Source organism: Fusarium oxysporum, chromosome 5, assembly GCF_000149955.1.
Source record: "Fusarium oxysporum f. sp. lycopersici 4287 chromosome 5, whole genome shotgun sequence".
NCBI lineage: Eukaryota > Fungi > Ascomycota > Sordariomycetes > Hypocreales > Nectriaceae > Fusarium > Fusarium oxysporum.
The window spans coordinates 2,953,655-2,973,155 of NC_030990.1; the positions used below are offsets into that span (position 1 = coordinate 2,953,655).

Consider the following 19,501-nt stretch of genomic DNA (forward strand, 5'->3'; position numbering starts at 1 on the left):
TCGCAATCCCTATGGCTTCCAACCCATCTCATCCAGATGCGGGACCATCTGCACCACACAACGTCCCTCGTAATACCTTCAACATGCAGCCAGCTACGAGTAACACGGCTCAGTCCGGTGTCAACTCTCAGACTACTCCCCAGGACCAGGGCCAAGGCCAAGTCCAGTCCCCAGATGAGCTCCTCACACATCCAGAGCGGCAATTTGAACTCCTAACAGATGGCATGCGACGTCGCCTCGAGGAAGCAGTTGCTCGCGAATCTCGCACAAACGAAGAACTTGCCGCAATGGGCGTCGATCCTGAAGACTATGGCGAACATGGGAACAAATATATGGACACAAACATCGATCTGGGCCCTGATGTCGAAATCAAGGAGCCTGACAGTCAACTAAGCATCGCAAAGAGGGTCAAGTTCTCGAAAGCTTATGCTCATGGTCTCTTTGAAGGAGAGAATCCCTATGAAATTGAGAATGAAGTTGATCATCTCACCCTAAGTCTCAAGCACACCAGTCTCGATCTTATCACGGCTCTCTGCTGTAACCTTGAGCTTGCCATTGAGATTGGTAAGCACCTCTCTCCCAGAGACATCGTGGGCCTGTACATCGCCAGTCCTGCATTTCGAAAAGCAATTACAGGACATATGCTCTCCTGCATTCGTATGTGGATTGACACCAATGCGCCCGAGGCTGGGAAAGTCTTTCACTGGAAGCTCTATGGCAAAACCCTCATCAAGGATCCAGCGAACCGCAACTCGAGTACTCATGATGCTCGGTTCCTTGAAGGCCGCTGGGAAACCACGAAGACAAACCCCAGCCAGATTCGACTGATTCCTGGTTTCAAGTACCTTGAGTTGGTCATCGGCCGTGATCGATACTGTCGCGAGATCATCGCAATGATGGCTCGCATGGGTTTTCGTATGCCACACACAATGCACAGCACCCTTCTCCGACTCTGGGTCTTACTTGACATCCCTACTACGCGCCAGAGACAACTGTTCCTGAGAAGCAGAAAGTATTGGACCGACATCCACCTCTACAACGCGCAGTTCTTTATGGTCAAGCTTTCGATGGCCTTTACACACCCCTTTTTCAGCCCGATCAGCATTGACATGGTTAAGCTCATGATGGGTCAGAAAGGTTTGTATCCCCTGTGGCAATGCCTCATGCGACAGAAATACAGGACTATGTCAGAATGCATGGAGCTCAAGGCCCGCTACGACTTGCTCCTCCCTAGATCTGTTTGGGGTCTCATTCAGAGAGAAAAATACCCCTCGGCTTATGGGGTTCCTGTCCACGAGGTTGGCCTTGGTCACCTGGAAGGCTGGGGTAAAGGCGTCCTTCATCTCGGGCGCCCTGATCAGATATTGCCGATCGAAGCAGTCTCCCGTGGACTCCATCTAGACGACCACATCACTCAAATGATGGTATGGGGCTATATTGACTTTGAGACGGGAGAGAACCTCGTCCCTACCGAAGAAGAGATGTACATCTCAGATGAAGATGAGAAGCTCAACAAAGCCGACAACACTCACCATTGGCAGCGCAAGCACGCTCTCAAGAAACGCTGGAATGAACTCACCCCTGAACAGCAACAGGAGATTAAGGACGATGATGCGGATGAACACCTCCGTGCTATGGCCTGGTCATCAGTTGACCACGAGGACCTAGACTGGGACAGGGAGTCCGACGATGCTGACGACGAGAGCGACGGCGAATACGACATCAACGCCGAGATCAACCGTGGATATCGCATGCCTGCCACACCTAACGAAAGCTCATCACCTGAAGATAGCATGAGCGACATACCAGCTGGTGGAGAGGCAACTCGCGTCGGGAATCAGGAAATTTCTGCTGACGAAGTCGCTGAGACGATGGGAGGAATGGACGTCCCTGTTCGAAGAGAGGAGATTGGGGCCTGGAATACCACGCTCAGCGAACTCTTCGTCAACTCACCCCCTGAAGTGAATGATGCCGATTACAAAATGGCCAGGACTTGGGACATCTGGTTTACCAATGGAAGCTCTGGTCAACCCCCTTTCGCCACCGCGCCCAATACGATGGGTATCCAGAACCAGGCTGCCGGTAACAACTTGAACAACAATGGTCAGTAGGGTTATGAAGGAGTGAAGGTACAAAAGACACTTGCAACTTCAAAACGCATGGCATAAGATCACCCTGGTTAGACAACAAGCGAATAGCGAATCCTTGTACCACTCTTGATCAGTCACCTTCTTTTGTTTCTGGACCCATAACTGGCTGGCCTCCAATGGAGGAAAAAGGAGAAAATAAGAGATTATAAGTCAAAGTACTTCTTGAGCATCCTATATTGATCTAGTATGCAAGACATAATGTGAAAAGCAGGGAGAGTTGATGTCTAAAGAATTACCTATCGATCATGAGAGGGTAGTTCAATGAGAGGAAGAAATACAATATGTAGACGAAATAAATGACAACCTCCAACGGCCATAGCAGCCGGCCTAATCGATCTTGCCCAGCCAAGTTTCTGAACCCTATTGTGTAGACAAAGTCATAGTCCCTAGTAGAACTGTAAGGAATCCAGATAGTACCTAGGTAGGACTGGCGACATGCTCCCACATCGTCAGCTCCTGTGAACAGCAAAGATGCAGCTTTAGCCAGCGCATGGAACATAACATCCATTTTGACACCCCGACTCCTCCCTACCGTGGCTTAGGTTCCTATTAGCCACCCCATCCTGCTCCCCAGCACCTGCGCGTCCCAAGCAAAATCAGATGAAGATAGAAAGATGCAGAGATTATCAAGACAACTGAGCAACGTGAGAAAGACAATGTCAAACTCATATGGGAGAGAATGAGTGACAGCGGTAAAAACAGAAGATGAGGGTAGATATGAGAGACAGGCAATAGAGAAAAACAGTTAGTTTGTCGGGTAATGAGCCGCCGACTTTGTGTGAACTGGATAACTGAGTCAGACAAAGGCCAAGAAATATCCGTACACACTCCCCTTCGCTATGCACCCAACCCCGTAACCGTTTTCCAGCAATACCACCACCAGCCCCTGAAGCCCAGAGACCAGAGACCAGAGACCAGAGACCAGATCGCCAACAGCTCTACGGATCTTCCTTTGCCCTCATGGCAAGAGGAGGAAAGAAAAGCCGCAACATGCCGTCTCCAGTCTTGTGAAACATAAAACAGACAGCGGCCCCAGTAAGCAAAGCCCGTACCATATGGACTCAACCGGCAACACCAGAGAAAGGAGGCCCTGGTCCCAGCAAAGTAAGCAAGTCACTTTTGTCTTCCCAACCTTTGAAATTTTGTAACACATCCCGCCTTATAATCAATTATCCGTCACTCCGACCAGACCTTCCGAACCAATACACACACCGTTCCACCTTTCCTTTGATAGATCTGATTGCACAGGGTTTGCAGTCACAAGTGTTCTATGTTCGTCATCAAAGAAATTTCGCGAAAAAATAAAGCGGCACGTATCACCCGGGTCCATATACATGGAGGGGTGACCCAGGAAATACACAGCGGATCGGCTGTAACAGTCTTTTACTGTTTAAGCAGGCGACTTGTTAGGAGGGGCAGAACCACCGTTCTGGCGACCATCTCCTCCACTAACTGAAAGTCCTCCAATGCCGCTGGAAAGGAAAGCAAAGGGGTCGTTCTCGGTATTGCCACCGTTGTTGTTGGCGTTATTGTTATAAAAGTTGTTAGATGGCCCACCAGATGCAGGCCCATTGGTGGCTGACTGGAACGCAGCCTCAGCAGCACGACTATCGAAAGGGCCAGCCGCATGGGAAGCAGGTCCAGATCCAAAACTGCCGTGAGTGTTCAGGGAGCTAGGGTAAGCGGCAGCACCACCTCCGAGACCCGAGGGAAGGTAGTGGCTGGGAGGGCCTCCAAAGTGTTGTTGATTGTAGCCACCACCGGAGCCGCCGAAGGAGCTACCAGAGCCGAATGGTCCGGGTCCTGGAGCACCTCCCATGGATCCCTGGTTCATCCCGTACTGAGAGGCATTGTCCATGGGAGAAGGGTATCCAGAATCAGCAACAACAGCTGCGCCTGCGCGGCTGGCACCACATCGAAGACAGCAAACGTTCTTCGCGAAATTATGGTAGCCACAGACCTCGTTACCACACTTCCAGTCACCGGCACGGAAAGGCACCACACCGCTACCGCCCATACGACCACCGCCATGACCCATAGGCCCGTGGTGACCACCATGAGGAGGGGGGGGCATCATAGCAGGAGGTCCGTAACCATATCCACCACCGTAATTGTTGTTGCCGCCGCCCATATCGTTCGAAGGGCCGGCGCCGACAGCAGGGAACGAGCATCGGAAGCAAGCAGTTCGACGCTGGAAGTTGGAGAACCCGCAAGAAGGGCAGGTCCAGTCACCAGGCCTAGGGCGGTTCTTGCTAGGAGGGAACGGAGTCAGTATGTCCTGAGCGCGGTCGAGGACACGGCTGGAGGAGGGCGAGACCTCAATGGCCTTCTCATTAAGGGCACGACCATTCATACAAAGGCTCTCAGCGGCCTATAACTGGTTAGCATGACAGATAACACATGTTGGCAACAAGAAGATGGAAATGGCGCAAGATGAGACTTGATGAGGGAACTATTAGACTTACCTCCTCATGAGAAGAGAATACAGCAAATCCGGTGCCGGTGGGCTTATGCTGTTCAGGGGTTCGAAGAGTCCAGAATGCAATGGGTCGGCCACCGAACTGAGTGAACCAACTTTCGAGCTCGGACTGAGTAGTATCGTGGGGAAGTCCCGACATGTGAAGAACCTTGCTCCTCTCCGAGAGAAAAGCTCGAACATCGGCCCGGGCATCCATGGGCCGAGTCAAGACATCGGGATGCTCCTGGGGAGGCTGCGACTTACGAATCAACCCCCGGAGGACTCGGGCAAGAGTGACAGCCTCTTCCATCGCACGTCGTGGCGAGGCAGGAGCAAGAGCCTGGAGGTGGAATGGAAGGTTGTGCTTAATCGGAGCACTCGACTGAACGGGCTCAACTTCGAGAGCGGCGCAAATGTTGGAAAGCATCGAAGGTCCGAATGGCAGAGACTCAGGGTGGTGTTGCTGCCAGCGCTGGTACTCGGTGCGGAGATCGAAAGTGCGTGAGTGCTGCAAGTAAGGAGGGAGAACCACAGCCTTGTCGCGGGCTTCGCGAGGCAGCTGAACACGGAGATCCCATGCGTCAAGAGTGACGAAGACGAAATCGAGGTTCTTGGAGGTTAAGTACTCGGTAGCGAATGTATCGAATCGGGTGATAGCGTCTCTAAAGGTACCAGCGTTTCGAACATGCTCCCAAGTCAAGGTTGTCAGGCTCGCTGCGAAAACAGTGGGTTAGCTAAAATATTTTACCTCGACATGAATGGCCAGCAATATTGGGTTTTGGCATTTGGGCAATTGTCTGGACGAAAGAGAGCAGCGTGGAGCATATGTAATGGAAAAGGTGAGCCATTAGCGTAAGAAAACTTACTGCAGAGGGGCGTAATTGGAGTATTGACGGGCTTGACGAGGACGCTCTCATGAGTAATCTGGCAGTGACAAGGCTAGTCAGCAGTCTGTGTGTTATATGGAAGCATTGAATGCTTTTGGAGGAGAATTTGGAACACAAGGAAAATTTTGGGGGGGTTTTTGGCTGGGGCAGGGTGGTGTTTCTCACCTCCTCAAGTGAGTTTGCGTCGACCAGGATCCAACCAAGCTCAATTACTTCGGCCGAGTCTTTTGTCACATAAACGCCGTGCTCGTCGCAGGTAGTCGCAACATGGATGACAACATATCGATCGATGTTAAGCTGAGGAAGTTGTTGTGAGGCCATATTCGCGACGGAATCGCTCGGACGAGGGTCGGCTGCGAGTTTGGGAGGTAAGAAGAATCAGTATCTGATTTGCTGGCAGCGCAGACGAGACGGCAGCGGCGAACTACAAGGGGATCTCGTGGATTCCTTGAGATCGTCGTAGTGATAAACACTCGAAAGGCAAAGAAATATTATGTGCAACTAGCCCGTGGCCCGGCCAGCTCGCGATGAAAGAGGTAGAAAGGTATACGTGAGGTGGGTGAGCGGGAAGTTGACGGGAAGCGGAACGGATGTGGATGTGGCCAGTAGTTGAAATGGCAGCTTCCAGCCTTCAGGGGAGTTGGTGCCAAACACGAAATGGGCCTGAGGCGGGTGCTTTCTCTCCTAGGGGATCAGGCCCCGTAGGTAATGTAGTGGAGAATGTCAGCACACGCTACCAGGTTATTTAAAGAGCCGGCCATGAATGAAGGGCGATTGTTCAACTTCATGGGCAGCATAGCATATCGTTAGGTCATAAGAGATTATCTGTGGAAGGCGGATTCTGCAATCAGTTGGCAGATATCGTTCTTGGAGGCGTTAAAAATGCCTATTGCTATCGAAGCTCAAACTTTCAAGTAAGTTCTGCTATCAACCTGTCGATGTTGGCCTTTCTTGAGCACTCAGGCTGCTTTGCGTTGAGAATTGGGAGCCACAGTCACCTGCAAGGGGAAACACAGCTTCAACACCTACCTTACAGTAGCTAGGTAGTACTTTGAAATAGCGGACTATACACGGGAGCCATCTCATGATGTCCAGATACTCTTCTAATCCAGACACCTTTGTGGCTCAGAATGAGGTGTCCCGGTAAACCCCTATACTTACCTAAGCTATTCACCGTTGAAGTCAATTGACGAAGGCAAGGCTTGAACTGGCCAATGTTCCGTAAACGTTGTTGACCTGATGATAACTTCTGGGTGTTCAAAGCGCTTGACTTCGAAAGGCTGCTCTCGGTTTCCTTGCCCGAGGTATCTTACCTAGGTACCTCACGAAGCTTTTTTGTTAATAAATGAACATGTTCCGGCTCGTACCTCCTCAACGTGTGATAATGAAGTGTTAAATGACCCTGACACAGCCGCTCTTGAATTGGGACAATTTCTAAGCCAGCTTGAAAATCTTCACTTTCCGATGCGTCCGAATCCTACCACCTCAAACTCGGCTTGATAGTTCGAAACTTGCCATTCCGCTCAACACATCAATATCGTCATGAATAGGTAGTATAAGGTACCTTCGCCAAGACTACAAGTAACCCTACCGCCCATACTCCACGTTTTTGACAGTTCGTAATTCGTCCTCCCAACCCTTCCATGCACCTCAGTAAAAGCTGGGCAGCCTTTTACCCAACCCGCTGATTTCTCGCAGCGACCGCGCGTACCATTACCAACCACATTTCACGGTGCATATGCATGACTGAGGTACCGAGGAAAAGGAATGGATGTGAAGTTGCTGTGCTAGATTCGAGACGCATTGATGATAATACTCCAGCAACTCAATTCAATGCCTCTGAGGTTTGAGTTCCATGTGAACAGACTGACAGATTCGTAACGGTAATCTAACGTACTATAGTTAGAAATGGTCAACCGCGGACACTGTTGTGGCTGCTCGACTAACAGCAATCTCCGCTCAGCCAGGGCGAAAGCCAACAGTACAGTGTCAGCCTCATTATCGGAGCCTGCTCCGACCTCGATTCTGTTCTGCTGCCACTGATTCAACTAGACAATGCGCTCTTCAAACGCTTATTCACACTCATCTGCCTTGCGCTTTGTCGCATTTTAATAATTACCTTACTAGTTACCATAAGAATAGCAGAAATCCATCATCAGTCAGGCAGGATGGCCTAGCACACGACAAAGTCCCACCCGTGCGCGGACACAGATTTACCGCCTGAGGTGAGGCGTCATCAACCTCGCTCCAGCTACATCAGTCAGTCCACAATGATGTAGACCCCTCTCACCTCTTCTCTTTTCTGCTGCCATTTGACTTTGGATCTTCCTAATGCTGAGTTGATCAAAGTAAACCTCGTTGAGTAGCCTAACTTGCCAGCGAATCATGTCTGCACATTACGTCTGCTGCGTTGTGTACTCTGTAATAATGTCCAAGGTTGATTGATGAGCCTGTTTTGCTGGGTAAACGTTGAGCGGCTTTACTACGTACAGGACGGACAACGTCGCTTATGAAGAGTAGGGGTCACAATCTATATTCTGGGTCCCAGGGCGAGGGCCGATAGCCAAGAAGTTCACCGAAACAGGCCGCAAGTCTTCGTAGTTCATATATGGTCTAAGGAGTTCTTGAGGCCAGGACGCAGATGAATCTAGTCCAACTTCTGAATGCTCCCAAATAGAGTAGCGAGATTATCTGACTACCTTAACCAATATTACCCCAGCTATAAATAGAACCCGGAAACGTCGTCCATCAATAACTTACTATTTTCTTTCGGGACCACAGGGTTATAAAGGTCAGTCATACTAGAGTATCATGCCAGGCAAGGGGGTGACTCTAATGAGTTTCGGCTGGTGGCCAACAAGGATTGTAATAACACCATTTACGGTATCAGTACCTCAGGTGCATCTTTAGAAAGGGCACGACGTTCATTGGCCAAAAGCTACTGGCGTGAAGGCAGAGGTGACCGAATCGAACACTCTGAGAAAAGCTGCTCATTCTTCCAACCAGAAGCGAAGACACGATACTGTAATATACCTATATATATTATTCTTTAAGCAAAAGCATTTCGTATTTACATTCCACTACACCGTGGCATACTGTTGAGCCATATTTTCTTGTACTTTGATTCTTTCTTTCCTTCTTTATTATGTGAAGGTGACCAGGTAACGGAAGGGTACTTTTTGATCATGGAGAGTCTGTCTCTCCTCCTCAATCTAAGCCAGTGATGAGACTAGGTACCTAGGTGAGTTTTCAACTTCCACAATAATCGATGAGTGACGAGCAGCTCGTCTGAAATAAACGACCTGTCCCCTGGAGCTCAGCCACCTCCTTCGCCTTGGGAACCGGACTTTCGCTGTTGATACCTATTAGCCACAAACACCTTCTGACACAGCTCATCACATGTTCGCACATTGATGCACCTTTTCAACGCAGCACTGGCTAGGGAGGATGGGTATGTAAGAACCATTGCAACTCTACGTTCCACTGAAGTGCTAATCAAGACAGGAACCGCTGTGATATGAACAACATGATGCAGGTGATAGTGACATTCTGAGCATTGTCGCGTTTGGTGGTGGTCTACAGTGGCCTAACCTCTTGTGCTGTTGGTAATTGGTTAGAATCACTGGTGAATGATTTAATAGGTCAGCGACAATAGTTTCCTCATGTCAAAGATCTTACGCACTTCTGATAATAATGCCTGGGAATTACATTGCATGCTATGTCGTTCAGTAAGTCATGCTAAGGTCGGTCTCCTGGACTCGAATATCAAGCTCGGGATCGATCTCTTTTCGTAGAAAATCACTCTACTGTAGTAGGTACCAGGGTATGGGCTGCTGTTGGAGGCTTGGCCACAAGACGGTTTCTTGGGATTTGTCACGGCAAATTTTATGCCGACGTGGCCTACGTCATAGCTTCCCTGGCGTTACAATCAAGAATACCTATGTATCTAGATGTTCGTGACAGGTAGCGAAGGCCTCATTACTTGGTATTATTTACGTGGCGCGCATTTTCGACGACTTCTGCGACGACCCTACTTGTTTATTTTCTCTCTCTTTCAGTTACATTTTCTCTCAGCTATCAAAACGAGAACTTGCGACTTCTTGAGTCACCGACACAACTACCTCTAAACTTCTCTCAACCTTGCATTAACAGGTTGCAACCATGGGTGCTATTTCTGCCGTCTTCCTTATCCTCATCACGATTTTCTGTCAGTCACAGACTCCTCCTGATCGCACAATGCAAAGCAAAACTAATGTAGTCGCAGTCCCTCCCATCGGCGTCTGGGCCGTTGCAGGATGTGGAATGGGTATGCAACATCTCTTTATCTGGCTGCACTCACATGCTGACTTTCTCAGATCTGTTCATCAACATCTGCTTGACCCTTCTTGGCTTCCTTCCAGGTCATATCCACGCCTTCTACCTTGAGTACATCTACTACGACCGCCGAGAACAGGCGCGCGAGGGTCGTTTTGCGACTGGACCTGCGCCTGGCATTTACTCCGACAACGTGCAGACTGGCGGACAGGGCTATGGAACAATGGGACGCGCAGCATAAAATGAATAGAAGTTGGTGGTAATCGACTCTAGTTATTGGCTGTCTTGGAATTCAGGCGAAGTTGTTTGCATCAACTGGGTGTTGCATATTCGCCGACATCGGCAGCGATAAAGGTGGTGCAAGGAGCTGATGCCTGCCTAACCTTTGGGTTATATACAGGGTGATGTGGTTTGTTGTTAAATCAACTGGTCTGGTGTGAGAATGGTGACGCAGTGTCAATACGATATTAGTACGCTGATGTCGAAAGACATGTGGTACGTCTTAGAGAATGTTGAATTCAAGTTGGATTTCGATATTCGTCCATGCTGGTAAAGGGAAGGGGTTGAAACTCCAATCATAGAGAGAGGATACCACAACGCCTGTATGTATAGTCCGTATTATTAAATATCTCTGTATGTAGAATCGAATAACATTAGGAACGTAGTGGGAACTAATGTACAAAGTTTGCTGCGCAATGACTTGGAGGTGTGAGTTGTCCGCCTTGGCTATTTCTGCATGTGCATAGATACGTGCCTGTTATTCATACTAAAACTACAAATGTACCGTCCTGCAGCCAGTACATATGTTGTGCCAACCTATTTGCCAGGAATGGTTTCAAATATACCATAGACACCGACACACGATCCAATGGGTAGCTCCTAGTTCGTAGGTTTATCGTTTGTTAGTTTTGTCAGAGTTGGTAGGAATAAACCCAGCTTTCGACAGGCTGTATATCTGTGAGCAATGAATATTCTCATCGAGGTGGTTCAGGGTAAATAGGGATATGTTGCCGAGAGCTACATAATAGATGCAAGCCAATGAGAGACAATGCGGGGACGTCGCCCGAGACGAGCTTGATCCTTTCACTGAGTGCCTAATTATCGACAGCCACGACACTCATGCATAAGGGCCAAATTTGGGTTGTCCTGATTGGCTTTGCTACTTCCTATAAGCCTCAAGAATCAATATCAATGGACCTGGAGGGAAAAGCAACGAAACGCATGTGAGAGAAAAGATCCCCTCTTCTTTCCTTTATTTTCTAAGTCACCTATTGCTCTTGCAGCTTGCTCTCTTAGATACAGTGTTGCGAAGTAAGGTAGCTTCAAGTTAGAGGCCTGCCTGACTGTACAGCCAGCATTCCATTCTCCTCAACATTGGAGGTACCAACTGGACAGGCTCTCTACCTGACTTATTACCTCTCCTCTCCTCTTCCTGCAATCTCATCATCTATCAACTCTCATCCCACATCTCCACCAAGAACAAACTAAACCCCTTCCTTGTCTTACCACGCCGTATTTGTAGCCGAAGAGTGCCATACTGTGCTTTTTGCTACTGTCGCATCTCCTGCATCCCCATCCATCGACCCACTGCACCGCGTATTGCATCAACGGCTCGACCGTCAGCCAAGACAAGACGAGGCAAGACAAGACAAAATCAAACCAGACTTCATGGTTTTACGTTTTCTTGCCTTGCTGGCTCCCATCACTCGCCATTCATTGTTCTAGCTGGCCAATTCACATAGCCTCTGGGGTTGATGCGCCAAATTGTTCGGAGCACATCTTTCCTGACATATGTACCTTGCTACACACTACCAGCCTAGGAGCTAGTCCAAAGGTAGTTTTCTACACTTGCTTCTTTACCGCTGCCTTTGCAGCTAATCCCCGGGACACCTTGCATAGGTATCCTAGACCGACTGTTGACCACGACAATCATCATCCCAACAGCTTCCCCATTTCAGCGTTCGCTTGCCACCCTCAAGTGTACACGTCTGTACAGATACTAGCTACAAGCCCATATGCAAAGCTCGAGTATAGTACCTTATCGTCCTGCCGCTTCGGAGCATCCAATGCCCGCCCCAATTGGTGCACACCTGGGGTGACATTTGCGCTTGACCCGAATCAACACCTCGCTCTATCGCCTCCAACTCCTATACTTGTATACAAAGACAAGCACAACACACACACTCTCTCTCATACTATATATATATATATATATATACGGAGTCAGGTCCCAATTCTCCATCATGCGATCCCCTTCTCCAGAGGAGCCCCCCCAGCCGCCCCAAATCCATCAACACAAACCATCTCGACATCACGCCTCCACGTCGACCTCATCAACACTGGCCCTCAGCAAACCACGTCCACACTCTCTTCAATTCTCCTTCCCACCCCTATTCCAGACGAACGCCTCATCGACGAGCCTGGTGCCCTCAACTGCAGAGGGAAAGCCTATTCCTGTTGACAATTCCACTGCTGAGCATCGAACGTCAGCTCTTCGAGAGTTGAATTCCAATTTTCCCACTCGTCATCGATACGCACAGTCTACTGGTGCCCAGAGCAGTACCTATTCGCAGCCTGTGATCGTGCGAAGTTACTACGCCCCTGTACCAGCACATCCTGCGGACAGAGGAGTCATTGTTGTCAACGGTCGAGGGCACCGCTCAGCACTATCAGAGAGTAGCGGCCCTTCAGCTTTCGTACGACGAGTACTGCCTTTTGGTACAGGTTCTGCCTCGGTCCGGAATGGAATCACGGGTACAATGGCGAGAAACCGAACAAAGAAACGACTCGAGAATGAACCAGAGGAGCCAAAACTTCCATCTGTCGAAGCCTTCCGCTTCAAAAGCTTTATGGCCAATCTAGAAGACCAGAGTGGCGGTACTGATATAAATGCTGATCTGGACCGTATCGCAGAGATCTGTGCTAAATCACGATACTCTCTTAGCAACCAGTATGAAGTTCATTATGCCCCCCATGGCTCAGGCTCGTCTTTTATGGCTCCAGCTGTCGAGAGCCAGGAGGCTCAGGGACCCACTCTTCAAGCTGTGTCATCCGATGATGAGAGGAACATCAACCGATCTAGAAAACGACCGATGGGCGTGAGGAGGAACAGCAGAGCCATGGGAACATTGGAGACCATAATGTCATCGAGTAGATCATCGGATGAGGATAAATCAAAGAAGAAGTCCGCTGCAGAGATTGCCGAGGACGTTCGCGGCAGAGCCGCACAAAAAGGGTCCAGCAAACACGGATCATCGGTCTCGTCTGAAGGAGGAGCCAGCGAGAACGTGTTTCTGGAAGAGGAGGATGTCAGACAACGGTCACCTCGTCAAAAACGGTCTGGTTCATTGGCCCTTATTGATGGCAATCGGCTGAGCATGCACCTCAATGATTTGGAATCGAGTCGACCCACGGCTGCTGGTCTTGTCAGTGAGCCTGCCTTACCTCAAACATCAAGCAGCCAACTCGAAATCCGAACAGCACCTGAGGTAACAAACAAAGACCATCCTCCTGGTTTACCAAAGAAGTGTCTCGCAGCCACAGAAGGACTTGATCAGCCGGTTGTCCATGGCTCTATATCTGCAATCGAGACATCTAACCAAAGGAGCAATTTGATGTCCACGCTTAGTGGTTGGATGAGTTGGCGTTCGTCTGATACTTTGCCAACGACTAAGGGCCGTGCGGAGGGTAGTCTACGTGAGCTTCTGAAAACTCGAGATATCAAAGGAAAAGGTGTCGAGACGGCGGCGTATCAGTAACGAAGAAGCTCAAACAAGAGGAACACAGCACTCTTGCTTAAAGACATATCCGCATACTTAAAAAGGGCAGTTGGGTTGGGTATCCACCCAAGATTCAACGTCCAGCAATGATGTAACGAATTACTCACGATTTCACGAAACCAATAATGATATGATTAGGGATGGGACAGATACAGAGAAGTCAAAAGTTTGAGATCGTATGGTTTTCTCAGATCGAGTTGCCTATTGAAACTCCAAAAAAGGGTCGGCAACAGCAGCAAGATAACATTTGTACGATAGGACTTCCTCAATGACAATCCAAGATAGTAGGTAAGCTACAATACCGTTGACTGGCATGAGGAGTCTTAGGACTTGTCGCATATAAATTAGACCTCAATGATGCACTTAGCTGGCGGTGATTGTCTTCCCTGAGGATGGCTTAATACACATTAATGGGCTTTCGCTGTCTAATTTTCGCCCTTTGTCTTTGATTCACTGTCTTGGTCATTTCTATATAGCAACAATACTTTGCCATGCCTTCGTCAAAAAGGAAATTCTGTCCCCCCTCTGTGACCACTGCCCATCCTGCGCCAATAGGCAGGATGCAAAAAACAAGGCCATGGAGCCGGCGAAAAAATCAGAAACCCATGCCAGCGCCCATGCATTATGCATGCTTCAGGTTCCAACATGATAAGTTATGAAGCCACTGAGACTCAAAAGAAACGAAGGATGACATATAAAAACAAAAACGCCAGTCCACTGATTTGGTCGCCTTGGCCTGTAGGGAGACGCCCAACAAGAGAATGGGAAACGTCAGATTGCCTAGAAGTCTCCTGCAGATGGCGTAATGCCGTCTATGTTCGAAAGTACCAGGTGTGAAGCCGAGGAGTAATCGTTTCGAGTTATAGATCAAGGTGTCATGAATATTACGCTTCAGAGGTCGAATTCGGTGGTGCGACTGCCGGCGTGGGCTTGTTTCCACCATTCTTGCCAACCTGTAACCGCTTTGTGTCGCGCTGGTCGGTCCCTTCATTAATACGTTTCTTATCTTTCTCTTTGTCCCGGCCGGCATTCTCTTTAGCCAGCTTTTTAGCTTCTCTCTCGCGTCGATCGTTTTCCTTCCTCAGGGCTTTAGACTCGAATTCATGCCAGTCATTATGTGTTGCGAGTCTACGGATTGGTTAGTGAGTGATGCTTGTCATATACAAGCTTGATCAACTTACTCTGTAGCCTGGCGGGCTGCTGGTGCTTCTTCCGTAAAGTATGCATGTTGGAGTACCTGTGCAGCGCTGGGTCTTTTTGCAGGGTCGTAATGGAACATGGCGGAGAGCAGGTCGAAGGCGGCTGGTGACATCTTATCACGGTACTTCTCTGCGAAGACATTCCTTCTCTTCACAGTTGGGCGCAAAAGTTCAAACCAAGCCATATCAATGAGATTGGGCCAGTCTTTCAAGTTCGGCGTGCCCATCACGTTGTAGATCTTTTCCAGTTGGCTAAGCTCGGTTCCGTCACCTGGGAAGATGGCATTCCGATCAAAAATCTCAACCATGACGCATGCTGCACTCCAGACATCAACAGCAGCAGTGTACTTAGTCTCGCCAAGTAATAGCTCTGGTGAGCGATACCAGATGGTGATGACTCGGTTGGTGTAGTCCAGCTGGTGACGCTTGGCGTAGAATCGAGCGAGGCCAAAATCAGCAATCTTGAGGACTCCCTCGTTACTGACGAGTATATTTGCGGCCTTGATATCGCGATGGAGTACCCCTCGCGTATGGAGATAATCCAAGCCCTCGAACATCTGTTTAGCGAGGTCTTTCTTTTGAGCCGTCTCCAGTTTGAATGTAGGGTGATTCAGCAGTCCTGTGAGGTCATGCGACAGGTACTCAAACACCATAAAACAATCATTCTTTTCGACCATAACCTCCTGAAGATTGACGATATTGACATGTCTGAGAGATTGAAGAAGCTTGATTTCTCGGATAGCTGTGACAGGAAAACCATCACGCTCGCCTTCCATTCGAATTCGTTTGAGGGCGACCATTCCCTTTGTGTAAACATTCAGGCCTTTGAAAACCTTGCCATAAGTACCGGAGCCAACGACTGATTCGTTTCCAGGTTTTCTGAAGAAGACAGATTCCGAGTCCACCAGATCAGCTGGGAGAGTCGGTCTTGGCTTCGGTCGTTTCATGATTTTCATCACCTTACGCATACGGGGCGCAACTCTAGGGCCTTCGGGAGGATGGCGACGCTCGTGGCGTGGTCGAGAGGAAGCTGGCTCTGTCGGTGCACTTCGGGGAGGTTCGCGCTCTTGATCTCGGGCTCGATCTCTGTCTCGATTCTCCGGCTGAGGTTCCCGCCGAGGAGCCGCATTCAACTTTTGTGATATCTCGGGCTTTGGCGCAGTGACCGCTGGCTTTGATGAAGGTTTGAAGGCAAAACTGAACTTGCTACCAGATGAACCTCCTGGACCAGATGGGGGTGGTCTGTTGGGGGTAGTCAATGGGCCTGCTCTGTCCTGAACACTCTGGCTGGTGTCTTCGCCCAATTTATCGTGAGACTGAAACACTTCTTCCTGAACATCCATAGGCTCAGAACCTGTATTTCCGTGGTCGTCCACATTGCTGAAGCGTTCATTGCCTAAATCATCGTGGTGTCCTCTTGAAGGAGGGCCTGAGTTCCAATGAGAATTCTTGAAGCCGCCTCTCCCACGACCTCGAAAACCGCCACCTCTGTAGCCACCGCGGTAGCTCCCCCCCTGAGGGTACTGCTGCATCGGGCCTGTCGGAGCGGCGTATGGCGGTGACCGTGTAGTATTGGAATGATAATGGCTAGAAGGGCCACTTGGGGGACCGTGACTACTCCCTTGAGGATACTGAGGTGGGTAGGACCTAGAATGGCGTCAATAGACGATTATATTTGTGCTTATTGCCAGGGTCTACTTACTGATGACCATTCCATCCACCACGTGATGGCCCGTAGGGTGATCGTGAAGGCGAGTTATGGTACGAAGCGTGTTGGGGTGATGGGGAATACTGATCGTTACTGATATGTGATTTTTGGTGATACTTCGGGTTATAGCCTCCTCGAGGATTGCTTCTGGAGGTCATATCTTCGTCGATATCGGACCTCGAAGAATGACGCCAGCCGGGCGACCCTTCTCGAGATCTCCGTTCCCTACTTGCTTGAGGTGATCGTGGTGGAAGCTGTCGCCGCGAGGAAATCCGCTCAAGACCTGACGTCCGTTGATCCTCGCGAGATGATGCACGAGCTCTTCGGGATGAAGCCAAGTGGTGCTCTGATGTAAGCGATCGGCTTCGTGACCGTGGTTGAGGTCGTTCTAATTGGGACTGAGCCTCTCGGTCTGCCCGTCGCGAACCCGAGTCCGACTTTGCTGGGGATCTAGGTCGTGAACGTGTGGGGGATCTAGAAGATCGTGCTTGTTGGCGAGGCGATGTTTTACGTCGGTCGCGTGAGGAGTGCCTGGCGTGCTTCCTAGATGGAGACTCTAGGCTGATGTCCCTTGTCCTTGGCCTTGGGCTCCTGTTTCTTCTGGATCTCTTTCGATTGGAAATGGTTAAAGAAGGGCTCCGACTTCGATGTCGTTTGGCTGCCGAGGGCGATGCCCTGCTGATATAGTCGTGGCCTGGACTTCGGCTCTGGCTTCGCCGCGGAGGCTTCTCCTCGATTTCGCGATGGCGTTCTCGATAACGCGGAATAAGATCTTCGACTTCTGGTCCTCGACGTGATGGTTCGGGCGATAGACGAGAAGCGCGATCACGACTACGATCGTGCGAATGGCGACGACGGCGAGATGAATGAGAATCTGGTCTTATGGGTGGGCGGTTGCGGCGTGCGTCGGAATCGTGGCGAGAATCGCGAACTTGACGGGGAGACCTTGATCTCTGTGAGGGCTTCATTCCTCGCTCATGTCGAGCCCGTTCTCCTTGGTCATTAAGTTCTCGCTCGTCTCTCATGGCAGCATGTCGACGTCGACGTGGAGGTTTGGATACGTTCTCCATGAGTGCAGCTGGGCGTCGAGTTTTCAGTGGTTACTTAGGGGCCGCACCTTAACCGATGGGAATGACCAGGTACCTTGAGCCTTGACGTGGTGACCCGCTAACTATCGGTGGCCCCGTGCGGTCGCGGGGAATTTAAGATGTAGGCTTTTTGGCCCAATGCAGGTCGGGGAATTTTTGTCATCTGCAAAATCAGCGCGATTGACGCAAAAAGAAAGGAAGAATGAAGCCAACGATTGGGGTAATGTGAGTTTTGGGTTAGAGTTGCCTTGCCAGGATCTGTCGGTAGTTCAAGCTCGCCCCGAGTAAACTCATGTCCTAAAGCACCGAAAGCTGGTGATAGGCACAGAAATGATCGAAATGGGCAGATATCTCTAGCTCTTGACGAGCTTGATGAATTTCCCGAGTACATGCACTTGCACGCTCTTCCAGCTCTTTGGGCGTCATGCTTTCGCCCATGCACTGGCTATTGTGCAGCGTCCGTCCGGAGATGTTTGCAAATATCAAGCGCCTTGGTGTTAGCTGTTGATGGTTGGATCGCTTGGGTTAACCCCCAATGGTTCCACCAAGTAAGAGACAGCATGATCTCATCGTATCGCTGCTCTCAAAAGAGCAAAAGAACTACATACGAATCCATGTGGATAATTTACGACAGTCCAAATCACGACTGTGACTTCCTCTTAACACGTCAATGCTCGTCCAGCCAAGCCATCCAGTACTTCGAGCGTGAAGACACATCATGGTGACGCAAAATCCACCTGCTGCGCCTGAGATAGCGATTCATGCTCTCGAACAAGAAACAAGAGCCAGAAAGCCTGCCAAATTCTGATAACAGAGTCATGCTGCCATAGATTATCGACCCTTATCAGACGACTCGACTCGGAGGTCATCCAAGACCATATCAGCACCCAGTGCTGCATTCATGGTAAAAAAAATCAGAATTGAAGCATGTGATGAATTACCCCTTCAGCCAGTTAAGTGATGCCCGAATCAGTGCGTAACATTGTTTGGTTGTATGGACTGCAAGGCAGAGTTTTCCTATGCCTGCGACAATGAGGACCAATGTTATGGAGAACCGAGTGTTAAAAGGCTTCAGCGCACGAAGCAGATCGCAGCAACCGAAGCAAAACCATGCAGGAGAACCAAAACCTGGTGCAAGATGGATAAGGCTGTGATAATTTTAGCCTGCATCTTAGCAGACCATACTGAAGTAGGAGCGGGACTTCCAGAGCTTCGGTTTTATGAATGAAGTTCCAGTACACGTGGAGGTTTTCGAATGCGTTAGAGCAAGTTGCATATAGCTGCTGGTTCATCAAAACAAGGCGTACGGAATGGTGATGAGGTTGAAGGGTGTGCTTATGGTGGTTCGGATTGTCGGAAGGGGATGGGAGCACTATATAGTGCGCTCGGTCGATAGACGGGTCATTTCATTTCGTGGTCAGCCTGGCCAAATGGAAATTGCAAGCCATTTTGAGACCATCATCCAGGTGTCGTCTATTATCACAGTATCAGAACAGCAGCCAGTTGGCCATCTTCTGGCGATTGTGACTGGGTGTAGGTTGATGGTTGAATCCTTGTTGTGGGAAATTCCAGAGTGCCGGGAAGAGCAAGCGTCTTAGTCACGTGAAAACACAGATGCACGTGGCCTTACCTTGGTATCACAACCTGGAAAGAAGCTGAACCACCAACCGAATGGTGGATTGGAGAATATTGAGAATATGTCTTAAAGAGCATTACCGTAGTATCTGGATGCGCTGAACATATGACATCTCTAACTGCATGGAGACTCGTGATAGGACCATATACCTAAGTTATATATAACAGCACATAGAGAAGGATAAAATAATTAGGAAGAGATTGAGCTTTGTTTCTTTCAATGTAACCCCGTTTCCAGTCTCAATGTTTGCATCGGTTTATCGTACATGCATCAATATCCAAC

At 49.5% G+C, this 19,501-nt stretch overlaps 5 protein-coding genes across 13 annotated transcripts; 3 read left to right on the forward strand and 2 right to left on the reverse strand.

Moving 5' to 3' along the window:
- Positions 1-11: 11 nt before the first annotated feature.
- FOXG_02026 (uncharacterized protein) lies at positions 12-2,111 on the forward strand (the record flags this gene model as incomplete). Its single annotated transcript, XM_018379240.1, has 1 exon — positions 12-2,111. The coding sequence occupies one exon, from the start codon at positions 12-14 to the stop codon at positions 2,109-2,111; it is 2,100 nt and encodes a 699-aa protein (XP_018235271.1).
- A 107-nt stretch (positions 2,112-2,218) lies between these two features.
- FOXG_02027 (uncharacterized protein) lies at positions 2,219-6,558 on the reverse strand. Of its 4 annotated transcripts, XM_018379241.1 has the most exons (4): positions 5,661-6,558; positions 5,475-5,532; positions 4,616-5,322; positions 2,219-4,521 (listed from the first exon to the last, which is right to left on the reverse strand). In XM_018379241.1, the coding sequence occupies exons 1-4, from the start codon at positions 5,814-5,816 to the stop codon at positions 3,541-3,543; spliced, it is 1,902 nt and encodes a 633-aa protein (XP_018235272.1). In that variant the 5' UTR covers positions 5,817-6,558; the 3' UTR covers positions 2,219-3,540. The 4 variants fall into 4 exon arrangements, with proteins under 4 accessions (XP_018235272.1, XP_018235274.1, XP_018235275.1 ...); XM_018379243.1 differs by having other exon boundaries at positions 4,616-5,532; XM_018379244.1 differs by having other exon boundaries at positions 5,475-6,558.
- On the forward strand, positions 6,286-10,605 carry FOXG_02028 (uncharacterized protein). Of its 4 annotated transcripts, XM_018379248.1 has the most exons (6): positions 6,286-7,339; positions 7,398-8,736; positions 8,816-8,946; positions 9,000-9,702; positions 9,760-9,801; positions 9,851-10,605. In XM_018379248.1, the coding sequence occupies exons 4-6, from the start codon at positions 9,657-9,659 to the stop codon at positions 10,048-10,050; spliced, it is 288 nt and encodes a 95-aa protein (XP_018235279.1). In that variant the 5' UTR covers positions 6,286-7,339; positions 7,398-8,736; positions 8,816-8,946; positions 9,000-9,656; the 3' UTR covers positions 10,051-10,605. The 4 variants fall into 4 exon arrangements, with proteins under 4 accessions (XP_018235279.1, XP_018235278.1, XP_018235277.1 ...); XM_018379247.1 differs by having other exon boundaries at positions 6,286-7,110; positions 7,194-8,946; XM_018379246.1 differs by having other exon boundaries at positions 6,286-7,110; positions 7,194-9,702.
- Positions 10,606-11,011: 406 nt separating this feature from the next.
- FOXG_02029 (uncharacterized protein) lies at positions 11,012-14,092 on the forward strand. Of its 2 annotated transcripts, XM_018379250.1 has the most exons (2): positions 11,012-11,643; positions 11,709-14,092. In XM_018379250.1, the coding sequence occupies exon 2, from the start codon at positions 12,053-12,055 to the stop codon at positions 13,565-13,567; it is 1,515 nt and encodes a 504-aa protein (XP_018235281.1). In that variant the 5' UTR covers positions 11,012-11,643; positions 11,709-12,052; the 3' UTR covers positions 13,568-14,092. The 2 variants fall into 2 exon arrangements, with proteins under 2 accessions (XP_018235281.1, XP_018235280.1); XM_018379249.1 differs by having other exon boundaries at positions 11,012-14,092.
- Positions 12,020-19,130, reverse strand: FOXG_02030 (CMGC/CDK/CRK7 protein kinase). 2 transcript variants are annotated; one of them, XM_018379251.1, is made up of 3 exons: positions 16,490-19,130; positions 14,770-16,434; positions 12,020-14,716 (listed from the first exon to the last, which is right to left on the reverse strand). In XM_018379251.1, the coding sequence occupies exons 1-3, from the start codon at positions 17,563-17,565 to the stop codon at positions 14,473-14,475; spliced, it is 2,985 nt and encodes a 994-aa protein (XP_018235282.1). In that variant the 5' UTR covers positions 17,566-19,130; the 3' UTR covers positions 12,020-14,472. The 2 variants fall into 2 exon arrangements, with proteins under 2 accessions (XP_018235282.1, XP_018235283.1); XM_018379252.1 differs by having other exon boundaries at positions 12,020-16,434.
- Positions 19,131-19,501: the final 371 nt, after the last annotated feature.